General features: G+C 36.0%; 1 protein-coding gene across 4 annotated transcripts in view; it reads right to left on the bottom strand.

The window, feature by feature from the left end:
- Positions 1-12,373, bottom strand: part of LOC5573486 (myb-like protein AA) — a 166,874-nt gene extending 154,501 nt beyond the window's left edge. For 2 of the 4 annotated variants that reach the window (XM_021842254.1, XM_021842255.1), the window contains exon 1: positions 11,313-12,373. In XM_021842254.1, the coding sequence (XP_021697946.1) occupies positions 11,313-11,333 (21 nt within the window). In that variant the 5' untranslated portion in view covers positions 11,334-12,373. The remainder of the gene's footprint in view (positions 1-11,312) is intronic. The other 2 variants (XM_021842256.1, XM_021842257.1) reach the window with 1 other exon arrangement.
- Positions 12,374-13,862: the final 1,489 nt, after the last annotated feature.

Here is a 13,862-nt window from a genome sequence, read left to right as displayed (position 1 = left end):
CACGAACTTATGAAATATTTGTACTGTTAAAAACCTAATCAATTTTCACACTATTTGTTGTATGTTAATTATGACTTATTATTTATGGACATTGTGTGTTGTTATTTGCTTGGTTCAGTTAACACTTCAACATCGATAGAATTGGTCGAGGGAAGAAGAAGCATGAGCGGGAACTCTTGCTCTCCAAACAAATATTCCAGTTGAACGTTAGGTCCACAAATGATTCACTAAGATTGATTGCTTTAGTGGGTTCCAGTTTTAGGTTGAGGTACTTCTCCATGAAGTCCGCGAACTCCATGTTATTTTGTTTGCTCATATCGATGTTGAAGTTGCCTGTTGTGTTAAAGAATGTTTCTTTCTAAGAAAATAATGTAAAATGATTTTTAACATGTACGGTGTAGTATTGACAAACATCCATAAACTTCTAGTTCTAAACAAGGATTTGATCATGGTATCAAACCTGAAAGATTGTAAGGATGCTTAAAATATATCCCCGAGCCCGATTTCATCTTCTAAACTCGTACCAATTAGCGCATACGGTTGAAATAATTTAATTTCTGTTAGATATCAGGGATTTTCTTAGGAAATTGCCTACATTTAGGCGTTTTCATTGCAATTATTGAAATTAACTAGTGTGCCGGTACCAAAGGTTGTAATGTACCAGTAGATTGGACTATGGAATAAAACGTACATTTTACGATAAAAACGACATGTGCTATTTTTGGTGGTTAGATCGCCTCTAGTTTAGTCGATTTGCCAATTTTCAGCTTTTTATTTTATCACAAAGTCATATAAATAATTAAGTTTGAGCAAAGAATTTGCTCCCTTGCACCAGTAGTTGTGCCGTCGTGTTCCAATAGTGGATCAACGGATGGAAGCAGTTTTTAAAATAAATGTATAAAAATGTAGAAAAGTTCCAGAGATGATCTTTATGCTTCATTCAAAAGATATTAGTTGCTGTTCCGAGGGAAAAATGTTAAACATATGTAAAAATTAAATGGTAAATGTTTAAAATGCTTTGCATCATTCCCGAACGTCTACTACTGGAGCACTAGCGCAACTACAGGAACACGTGTACCAATTGTGGCTCAAGCGATTTTATGTTAAAAAAAATAGTTTTATCACACTTTTTATATTTTTCCCATATAGTAGAGGTTGAAATCTTTCTGTTGACGCCATAAGATCTCTGTTAAGGCTTTTCGTTATGATTTTTAAAGCTTTAGAGCTCCACTAATGGCACCGGCACCTTATTCATTATTTCTTTAAATATTGCATTACAGTCAAGCCTCCATGAGTCGATATTGAAGGGACCATCGACTCATGGAAATATCGAGTTATGGAACAGCTATTTTTTGGAAAGCTGTTTGAAGCGACCATCATAGTAACCATGATTTTATGTTTTTAGTATGGTTCCATGAGTCGATATCGAGTGATGGAACATCGACTCATGGAGGGATGGGTTATTAAGAACTTTGCAAGCATATTTGGATTCAGGGAGTTGATATTCATTATGTAGAGTCGTTACAAAAAAATAACAAAAATCGCATTGACAAGTGATCAATTTCACCCCGAAATGGGATTCCTCGATTTTTTATTTAAAGGATGATTTTTAGCACTAATAACACATTTGTTAGAAAACTTTGGCACATGAGCCAAAGACACTGACCGTCGTACTTGTTTTCCTGCATTCAGTCGTTTGGCATTTTCAACATCATTGAAAACAGACAAGAAAAACCATGAAAAATGACCAATTTCACCCGAAATCACGGTACATGTCAAAACGTAAAAACCTTATAAAAGCAAGAAAAATGTGCTTTTCTATGAAAAATAAGACATACCTTGATATATCCCAATTTTTCAATAGTTTAGTCATGAAAATCAATAGTTTTCATTATTGTAGTAGATTCGTAAAAGGATTTCCAATCGATTGGTGCAAGAATCTTGAAAATCTATCCGGACGTTAGTAAGTTATTAACAGTCAAAATCTAACCACTTTTCGTGACGCGAGCGATTTTTCGTTTTTCGAAATTGTACCCCAGTATGTTGCCGTAAGACGTTATCCAACGTCAAAAAGCCAAACTTGTGGTTGCTAAACAATAATTAATTTACTAAGAACGATCAGAACGATTGAAGCAAATCGATGCTACAGAATGACGAATAAGTCGTAAACCGTTTTAGTAACTATGCTGGCAGAAAATCTATGCTGACAGCGATTACCACTAGCTAAGAAAGGAATAATTGCTTACATTTAGGATGTAGGAGAGCTGTTCTTTGAATTTCAGCTTTGAAATTGTTTACAAATTCATGCTAATTGTTTGGCATTCGGCCAAATAACCCTTTCGGCCAAATGGCGTTCGGCCAAACGGAATTCAACCATATGGCATTCGGGCAAATGACCCGGAACCCTTGAAAATACCAAAGCATAGTTCGATAATGCGGAAAAATCTATCTAAAGTCTCTTTTTACGCAAAACAGTATCTAAAGTGTATTTTTCCTTTTATCATGCATTGGAATGAATCTTGACATAAATTCTTCAGGTTCCAAAAATTACTACGAAATTACTTCATAAGTTCGATTCGTTTTCAGGAATTCTTCCAAATTCATTTAAAGCTTTCTTCAGGAATAGGTACGAAAACTTCTTCAGGGATTCCTTCAGATTTTTTGATAAAGATCTCTCTAGCAAGTCTCAAATAAATCCGACATGAAATTCGTTGAATGAATTCTTAAGGTATGCTAAGTAAAATTCCTTCTAAAAATACTCCAGAAAATCGTTCAGCACACCATTAACGGAATTAGATAGAAAACTTTCCCAGAAATTCTTACAAGATTTCCTAGAATGATTCCTTTAGAAATTCTTGTGCCGATTTCTCCAAATTTTAAACTGGGTTATCAATAAAGTAGTCCTACACAAATTCTTCCAGAAAAATACAAAAGTTTTATTCTACCGCAAATGTTAATACAATTTTGCATATACAAAAAATGCAAGGTTATTATACAGTACAGTATGGCCTATGAAAATGCGAATTTTCTGTAATTGTAATGATGTTACAAATTTTTTGAATTGTGTCCTGTTTTGGAAGTAACATTGAATAAATCTTTCAAAAATAACCGCACATATTATCCCTGGAGTTGTTTCAAAAATTCTTCCAAAGGGTTTGATAAATTCTCCGATAACTATTTTTTTTGTTTTTTTTTAGGATACTCATCCAAGACTTTCTCAATAATCCAGAAGAAATCTGAAGATTGTCCAAAGACTTCTCTTTTGTAGGAATTTGTCATGTATTTCATCAGTGAAATCTTTAGGATTTCGTTAAGAAATATCTGCCTGATTTTTCTTTCTGGAATTCCTTCCGATAGTTTCTAAAATAAATCCTTGGCATTCTCTTGGACAAATTGTTTGAAAAACTTTGTAAGAATTCTCTGAAGACTTCTTTGGAAAATTTACATATCATTAGAAAAAAATCTCAGCGTATCGTTGGAAACAATCTGGTTGAATTCGCCAAGGTACCTCAAATGAGAGAAAAATTATCAAGGTATTCCTTGGCAAGTCTGTGAAGGAAACGCTCAATGTACTCCTCAAGTAATCTTCTAATTGGTAGGTAAACAAAGCTTTAATCAAACACGTGAGTCACATTCTGATTGAATTTCTCAAGATAATCATCAAATCCCACAGAAACTTTAAGAAACACGCTTTGAGAGATATTTAGTTGAATTACTTGAGGAATCCTAATTGAAACGTCTATCTGGTCTCATTTTCCAGGCATGAGGTCACTGAAGGCACTTAGCCGCAATCAGCCCTGAAGTGGTCTTATCGGCATATTACTCTTCATTTATTGACATTTAGATAACTAAATGAAAAGATAAAAACGACTTCAACAATAAATTAAACCAAAATTAATTATTCCCAATCACAAATCTTCATGTTACAAGAAAGTGTATTGGTATTTTGATTAATTGACTAGTCAATTGGCACACAACCCCCAAATTTGACTCCGTACTGGGCCCCGAAAACCCTAGCTACGCCACTGGAGAGATTTTTTTTCAGCAATCCTTGGAGAAATTCATGAAGGAAAAGGGAATCTCTGCAGGAATCTCTTTAGAAATTTTCCTAGAAAAATCCCTGTAAGAGTACCAGGAGAAACTCTTGTAGGAATTGCTGAAATATTGTCTAATTTAATTAGTGAAGGACTCCTGGAGTCATCTCTGGCGGAATCCCTGGAGAGTCCTTGGAGGTATCCCAGGAAGAATCACTGTAGAGATTTTGCTGGTGGAACCCCTAGAGAAATTCCTGGAAAAAGTCCTGTAGGGATTTTTCTGGAGAAGTTCCAGGAATAATTCTTGAAGAAATCCATGGAAAAGCTTCTGGAGGAGTCCCAGTGGAAATCTCTGGAGGAATCCATGAAGAGATTTATGTAGAGGTTTTACTGGAGGAGTTTTTGCAGCGATTTTCCTAATGCAATCCCTGAAGAAATTCTTAGGATAATTTCTAATGAAATTCCTGCTTTAATTCATGAGAGAATCTGTGAAAGAATTTAAATAGGAACTCCTAACTCTTGCAGGAGTTCCTGGAGAATGTTTTTTTGGAGTCCCAGAACGAATCCCTGGTGAATTATCTGGAGAAATCCTTGGAGTAAGTCATGTGAAGGTTTTCCTGGTAAATTCCTGGAAAAAATTCTTGATGAATTCGTAAGTTGTAGAACTCCAGGTAGAATCCCTGGAGCAATCTGTTGAGAAAACCCGGAAGAAATATTCGGAATAATTCCTGAACGAATCTCGAAAGGAATACTTGAGGACATCTTTGTATGTATCCGTGGAGGAATACTCGGAGGGAATTCTGGAGAACTCACAAGAGATATCTAGAGTAATCCTTGAAGATATTGTCCTAGTGTAACACCTGGAGAGAGCCTTGAAGGTATCTTTGCAATTCGTTAAGTAAGTGCTATATCAACATTTCCTTCCGCAATCCCAAGTTGCGGTAAAGATGGGCGTGGCCGGGAATAGCAATATTCATGGTATTGATATTCTTGTTAAAGATTGGATCAAGGCCTATTCCCTAGCCTTGTTCCTGAAAGCATTCTCGATAAGATTAAGAAACATTAAGGTGAAGATGAATCGAAGCCAAACCTCAAATTTTCAAGAGCACAAATCTGGAGAACCGAACACCCTATTGAGCTGAAAACCTAATCGATTGGTGACCAATCGATTAAGTTTTCAGCTTAAACGAATGTTTGGTTCTCCAGATTTGTGCTTTTGAAAATTTGAGGTTTGACTTCGATTCATCTTCACCTTAATATTGCTAGTATCCAATCTACGAAGTATACCGTAATTACGCTAACGCTAACGCTAAAGCCTTCAAGGTATCGCTGCAAGAATCCATATGAAGATATTCCTGGAAGAATCCTTGGAGAAGTCTGCACACTCCCAAAATATCATGTAATTTTACGTCTTTTGGATGCACATAGAAGAAGGGAACCGAATGACGTAGATGGGTGCCCTATTTTGAATACATTAGTGTCTGATTTGGGAAATGTCGATCACAGTTCTATCATTATCGAGTCCTTTAAGGTAAAGATGCATCGCAGCCAAACCTTAAATTTTCGAGAGCACAAATCTAGAAAACTAAACAGCTGTTTGAGCTGAAAACTTAATCGATTGGTCACCTCCAGCGTGTGACCAATCTATTAAGTTTTCAGCTCAAACCACTGTCTGGTTCTCTAGATTGGTGGTCTTAAAAATTTGAAGTTTGACTTCGATGCATCTTCACGTTAACATGAGAAATTACATTTTTTGTTCAATGCACCTTGAAGGACACGTTTTTGTATCGTTCGATCACTTGATCGAGAATAACGTACACAGTAACTTTCATTATTTTTAAGAGTGTGTGGAAGATTTTTTAGAGGAATCTCTGAAGGAATACCAGAAGAAATAGGTTTCAAAATCACAAGAGAAATCCTCAAAGTATTCCTGAAACACATCCTGGAGGAATCCTTAAATAAATTTATGGAATCTATGAATGAATCACTGAAGACATTCCTGCAGGAACTCCTTACGAAGTCTCTAAAAGAATCTTTGTAGATATTTTCTTGCAGGAATCCTTGGAAGAATCCCTCAACAATTATTGAATACCTAGAATAACTCCTGGAGGAATTGCTGAAGGTACTCCTAGAGCCCTATCAGAACCGGTCTAAAATGTCTTATAGCGAACAAAAGTTCTTCCTGAAGGAATCTCTGGTAGAAGCCGTAGTGGAATCCCTGGAGAAATCACTGTAGGGATTACGATTAGAGCTTATCATGCAGGAATTTTTGGTACAACGATATTCCTATGTATTAATTTTATTTTTGATAGTGCTATATAGCCATAGCGATTACCGTGCAGTTTTTCAGCAAGAGTAATCTGAGAGGCGTGGGTTCAAATCCCACCGGTCATGGATCTTATTGAATTGGAAATGTTCTCGACTGACCAGAGCAAAGAGTATTTTCGTACCTGCCACACGATGTACACGTGCAGTGAATAATTGCAGACGTTTTCATAAGAACACTAAACAGAGAAGCTAGCTCTATCCCGATTGGAAAGAATTTTCAGTTTGATTTTTGGCATGGTGTCTATTTTGATCAGGATGCAAAATCATGATTTTTGAGATGTCGTATGATGGAACTAGAAATGTACCGATTCCGGATTACTCCGACCAAATCCGGCGTATGCGTATGAACTTCTGAATATGATATGTACCAGTTACTTCTGAAACAGGTTCCAGGTGCCCTTGTGTCAGAATGGTCATACTCATAAAAAATCCAGGGTTCCATTCTAGAATTCCATATATTTCATATAAAGCTAAAAGAAGGAAAATCCTTTCAAAGTCATATGTTATTTTTGACCCTTAATGCAAAATATATAACTTTTCATTAAATCATTAGGAATGTTAACAAATTAGTCAATATCGTCCATTGCGTGCGAGCTCGATTTTGGTCTTTCAATTTGAACACAACTTTTTCCACCATTGCTTGTTTGCTTGTCTCGCAGGACACCGTTTTCAAAGTGCACACTTAACATACTGCACACAAAACTTCTGCAGATTGATGCTGGTAATAAGTCCAATAAATCTGCTTCATCAGATAGTTTCTGACCTTACTTTATAAAAAAAATATGCCAGACTTTTGATAAACTTATGCATAAATAAGACCAAGTATAACGTTTTTAAAAAGTTGGAAGTTCTTGTGCCACATAAAATGCATTTTTTTTAGCGGGACTAGGTAATAACCGCACACTGTTAAGCATACTCGGATCATTTTCATGAAAAAAAAATAGCTTGACAGCAGCCTGGCTGCTTGTTGATATCCAGTTCGCACCTTCCAGCTTCTAACTGTTACAAATTTTGCTTAAAACTACTTATTTTGCAAAGCTTGTGTCGATAAAACCTTCAGTTGCCTGGTTGCTGCCATCATTCAAAGAATGTTAAAAATAAAAACAACTTTTTTCGTCATTTGAAACCTAAGTTTTTGAAATTTTGAGTGTTCATTTTAAAACAGAGATTGGTAAATATACTTTCATGGTTGGCAATTTACCTTTGCAATACACTGGACATCGAGATCAACTACCAAATACTAACTTGATAAAAGTAACTCCGAATAAGCTATTTATTTTGTTGTTGATTTCAGTGTTAAACACAGCACCATTTAATTGGACGAGTGATTTTCAGGATATTCTCAATTCAGGTAGAGTGATAGAACGTCGACAGGACAAGAAGTCGAAAAGACAGACAGTCAAAGGAGCAAATTGTCGAAAATAGAGAATGGGAAGAAAACGAGAATTACTTTCCAAGTAGCACACATGTTATAAGGACTGTTCATTTTATAAAGTGGACACCTTGTACATACCATATCTTTTCAATTTATCAATACAATCACAATCGGTTTTCTGTTCATCAATCGACTAATGTTGTACAGTGTTGTGATAATGAAAAGGCTACCAAAAAACTTAGATTTCACCACAATAAGGCATAACGTTTAGAACAGCTGATTTTTGGAAGTTATCTAAATCAATGATTAAGGCTAAGTAGCCCGTCATTCGTTATGACAGGCACGATGAAATTGTAGCTCACAGTTTTAAAGTGATAAAGCTCAGTCCTCATAGTTCATATTGATTCAAAAAAAGTATCACCAAATGGGCTTACATACCGATACTATGCGGATACTTTTTCAGCAATGTAAATGCAAAACCATCAGATTTTCATTAATTCAAAATCGTGTGACGTGTAAGCAACAATAATCAACGCCTTGAACAAATTTCAAAGACGGCCTAGTTTGCCTTAATAGAAATTGGCTGAAAAATTCGGAAATCTATATTTTCTATTTTCATAACATGCTTGTTCTTCGAAAGCATCATCAATCAGAAGCCTGCTAAAAAGATCAAATTATTTTTAGAGCAACTTTTTCCCAGATATCATGAAATCATTTTTCATTGATTTTTTTAGATTAACATATTTTAAATATTTAATTTTATAATTTTTAATGGAGCTGATATGAGTAGGATTCGAGGTTTAAAGTGCGTCTTCACGGTAGTTTCTTTAGTAATCTCAAACATTTTTTCACACGCTTTTCACTTTACTTTTTTGCTGGGAGTAAGAGGATGGTGTATCAGCAAATTTAACCATGAAGCATAAATTACTACAGTGCCAGAGATAAGTGGAATATTATTGGTAGTTTTAAAGCTGTCAACATACAAATTGTTCGTTAAAATGAGGATTTTTGTAATGCGAAAAATGATACATAACTTTGACGAACGGTTTTTCTTTAAAGTTTTTAGAAAAACTATTTAGCACTTCAGCATTTTGTAAATTTTCATATTTTCATAGCATTGTAGAATAATAGTTGAAAGATGCACAGAAAAATGACAATGTTATCAATAAACAAATAATATAGCATAAACAAAATGTCCACTTTATAAAATGGACAGTCCTTAATTAATGCAGATTTACAATTCATGGACCAGATTTGGTCATATATCAGTTCATATGCCTTAATAATAATATGTCCTTCCCTTTTCTCCCTACGAGTAACCTTTTTTATTGTATCAAATCAAATGGAAATACCCCTGCCGCCGCAGGTAAGTTCTATTCTGCCTCTTCATCAACGGAAAATCCCAACAGAAAATCATCAGAAAATGCACCTCCTTCTAAAAACATGTCTCCTTCCTAATTTGATTTCTTAACTGAAGAATTGAATCAAATGATTGAAGCAATGTTCAAAAACACCACTGTGGCTGGAGCAGTCCAAATTGGTGTGAAATTTACTTATCAAATTGTTATTGGATGACGTTTTTCTAATGGATCCAAATAGTTTAAATATTTTAAATTGGAATGCTCGTTATTTGAACGGTGAAGAGGAAGAGCTGTTTAATTTTCTTACAGCTAATTACAAACAGTAATTACTGAAACTTATTTAAAACCTGAATCCAAACTCAAAAGAGATCCAATTTTTTTTTGTTTATTGTAATGATCGACTGGATGGAGCATGTAATGGTGTTATCATCATTCATATGCGTCTACTTTTTTCGTTATTAAAAAACATTTTTTTTTTTCTAACTTATTGCGAAAGAGCTCAAAAACATGCAATGCAGTATAATGTAATTTAGGACTCACTTTTCTAACTGAAAATCAAGTTACTCAGTCAGGACTTAATCAAGAGCTTTCCTGCCTTAATACAGACATTTTGCTGACAAATGGAAAAATGCGAAGGTTGTACCTATTTTAAAACCAGACGAAAATCCTGCTGAAGTTTCTAGGTATCGTCTAATTAGCTTGCTTTCCTCCATCAGTATTTTTTTCAAACAGAATGGTAGTCCTCATCAACGAAAATTCAATTTTTGCCAATGAACAGTTCGGATTCCGACTTGGACATTCAACCACTGATCAACTTTTACGTGTAACAAATTTGATTCGTTCCAACAAATCTAAAGGCTATTCTACTGGCCTTTCTTTTCTAGGCATAAAAAAAGCATTCGACAATGTTTAGCATGAAGTTAAATTAAAAAAAAAACTTCTATTTTGCATCACACATTGCTTGAATAATCCAAAGTTATCTGTCAAATCGTACACTTCAGGATAATTATCAGAACTCCAAATCTAAAGGACTTCCTTTAAGGTGAAAATGAATCAAAGCCAAAGTTCAAATTTCCAAGAACACGGATCTGGATAACCAAACATCCGTTTCAGCTGAAAATCTTATCGATTGCTCATCACCAGCTAGTGACAAATTGATTAAGTTTTCAGCTTAAATGGATGTTTGGTTCTCCAGATCCGTGCTTTTGAAAATTTGAATCATGGCTTCGTTTCATCTTCACCTTAAGAGCTTGTGTTCCTAATGGCAGAATTTGGGGCCCAACATTACACAATATTTTCACATCTGACCACCTGAGTTACCTCCGGGATGTCAAAAATCCTTGTTTGCGGATTATTTAGGCCACTCCACCAAAGTACGAAGCTTGTGATCTGTAGTAGATTGCAAAAAAGGTTGGTTATTTTTATTTATACACAGAAAAAATTCGTTCTCGTATCCGTGAACAGCAGGCGTGAACTCGTCAACAAGCAAAAATACACCGTGAACTAGATCATGTATACGAGACCAATCATGGTAGTTCACGGTGTATTTTTGACAGTTCACCTTTTCCAGAACGCTTTTTTGAGCAAAATTGCAAGATTTCTTAATAATTCTGAAGCTTCTTCTTTGCTAAAGAATTAATGAATTACACTGAATATCCAATGTTAAATCATTCCCTTTTGAATAAGATTATTGATAATTTTAGACAATAAAAATCGTTGCAATTTTAGTTTGTCATGGTAAGAGCTTCGTCTAATTAGGTCATGTTAAGTGATTTACTGATACTCGGCTTTCATTAAATGAAATCTCATGAAATATGTATGCCGGTAATCCGACTGTTCAAATATCGATTAAAATTAACCGGGATTGTGAATTCTGAATGAATTGTGTATGATGCAGAGCAGTGTATACACATGTCTCAAATACTTTTTATTTGTGATAATTAAGTTCTTGTGCTAAATCTATGTTTGACATGAAAATTTTCTTAAAATTATTGAGATTAATATTGGCATCAGCATAAAGTAAATTTTGGGATCAAATTTTAAACAATTTGTTGTTACAAAACCACAGATGCCAAAATATGTTTTTCAGACGTTGAATTTGTTCTTTACTCCAAATCTATTTTAATGAATAGATAAGTCAATCTCATTATAAGAATAAGAAGTTATCTGCCAAATAGAAACCCTGAACGGATTCCACAAGACATTTCCACTTACCACAATGAACAGCTTCATCATGCAATCCGTCTTGTTTCTCGTCCGCACAGGAAAGTCTATCTCGTAATGGCTCTCGATCCAGTTTATGGTTACTTCCTACACCACCACTCAATCACACACCTTCCGCTGTTCTTTTTAACTTCGCCTTAATTGCAACTTCACGCACCACTTAACGCCAACCCTTGACAACACACACAAAAAAAAGATAATCCAACTTGCGGTCTCAAATTTCTTTCCTTATGTCACAGGCAGGCGATAATGGTTCCGGTCACTCTCCTCTCCAAGCGGGGGGTGCAACTTTCCTTTGAATGCGATTGTCGATTCGAGTAGCTGTAACTTTTACTCTCACTTTCCACGCCCGGGAACGTGGACAATGCAAAACTGCAAGACACAGGGGGATGTCACTAATTGCCTACTTCTTCTCGTGTTTTACTCTTTTTTTCTCTCGGCAAACTTCTCAATCACTCATGTTTTGCAAATTTCACCTTCGCCAACCAAGAGAGGGCTCCGAAATTAACACAAAAGACTTGATTCCAACTTTTAATGATTTATCACCTCTTATGACAGGACACAGTTGGGGTACTTATTGTGTCGGTATCAACTCTCACTGTTACGTTCACAATGCCTTTTCCTTTTTCAAGTCGGGTTTTTTGAATTACTTCTCCCCACAAAATGTGGCACTTTATCTTTCCAACGGTTCGAAACCTCCCAAACTGGGATCGGTTAAGGGCGGCCAATGCGACCTGTCGGGTCGTTATCGGGAAACTTTCTCACAAGACTAACAATATTTTACCACTTGACTGCAAAATATCACTTGCGATTCATTTCCGGTTCGAATGCGATACGCTTTAGAACAAACTTAACACTTAGCCTATTTGTTCTTATCCAGCGCCAAAGTTCTAAGCGACAGCTGAGAGCGGTCCTATCTGTCACGTGTCTTTAACCAGCATGGAGATGCTCCAGAATGTCCGAAAAAAGATTCGCGTCCAACTGTCGCGCCAGAGATTCAACGTCTGCCTTGTCGGACCGTTCGTGGTCTACTGAATTTCTGCCACATTAGTTAAACAAATTTTTATAAACTTCCAACTCGACAACGGCCTTGCGCCGATATCCTCCGCGAAGAAAACCACCAGCGCGCAGAAGCGGCAAATCAGCATCAACTCTCGCTCTCACCTGTGTGCGCGGACCGATGCATGGACCCTAACCCCGTTCACTCTCACTCTCGTTTCTCGCGCGGGCGCGCTTCGTCTTTGCCTTGCAGAGCAGCAGACCACATTCACTTTCAACCGGGACTCGCGTGCTCGCACACTCGGGGGCCTCTTGCGTCATCGGTTAACCTTCTGTCTGGGCCAAAAAATGGGACGCTGTATGCGCATTGGGGTCATATTGACCCCAAATTCAAACCATGATAGCTTCGTGTGATATACTTGGTTTCCCATATCTCGGGATTTAAGAGCTGACTACCTGAAAATATCGGGATGAGCTATAAATTTCAATGCAAAATTATGAAATTGAGTCTTAGATTTATGCTTAATTTCATGGAATAGAGAAAAGAGCAGCGATTAAAATGTAGAAAATAAGTAGTTATTTTGGAGAAAAGACTTCAGGATAAATAAAATATATTTCAGTTTGTCTAGTTGAAAATAAATTTGAAAACAATATATGTATAAATAAGTTGATAACTATAAGTTTCTCTTCGACTCATCAAATTTACTAAAACAAATTGCTTTGGTCTTATAACTAAAATGTTTGTCATACTTGGTTTGAACATATCCATAGATTCCACAGGTCAGACTTTTTTTATCCGAATCCAGGAACAAGCAAAATGGTCGGGAAATGTTCACTCTAGGGCAGGGTTTCCCAAGCGGTAATTCACGAACCCCTAGGGTGCCGTGAAAACTTTGCTGGGGGCCTGCGAAGCCATTTCAAAAGCATGTGTCGTTTTTCTTGATTGATGAATTATTTCGAGAAATCTCTTACCTATGTCGCACAGTGCGTTGCTCCATAGACAAAAATCAAATTTCAAGTTATTTTATCCAGCGATGATAAGCATCCACGATTGTTTATAAATACCATCCGTTATAGAAACAAGTATTGATAAGCTATACAAAGCACAAAAACTACTACAACAAGCGTCGAAAGTGACAGTCGTCGGAGTAGCAAAAAAAACTTAATTTTGTCGCATGTTTTCATAATTCCTTTCAACTAGTACGGAAACAGTTGAAACCAATCTACTCAATCAAAATTTGAAAGAGAACATGTCTGAAGTTTGTTAAAGTATATTTGATGGGATAAGAACACCAATTTTAGCTTTGAATATGAGAAATCGGCACGTTGAGTTGGCTATGAAATCAATCATATGAAATACTAACAAGTAACTTTGGGTATCGATTCAAAAAAAGTTCCATCGAGTTCCACCCTAAATCACGCACAGACATGTTTCTAAGAGTGTCTTCTAAGAGGTCTGAAAGATACAGCTGCAACTCCCTGCAACTCTTTGAGATTTTTGAGTATTTTTAGGTATACTCCTTAATAAGCACAAGTATGAAA

Source organism: Aedes aegypti, chromosome 2 (genome assembly GCF_002204515.2).
Source record: "Aedes aegypti strain LVP_AGWG chromosome 2, AaegL5.0 Primary Assembly, whole genome shotgun sequence".
NCBI classification, from domain to species: Eukaryota; Metazoa; Arthropoda; class Insecta; order Diptera; family Culicidae; genus Aedes; species Aedes aegypti.
This window is presented reverse-complemented; position numbering and strand designations above follow the sequence as displayed.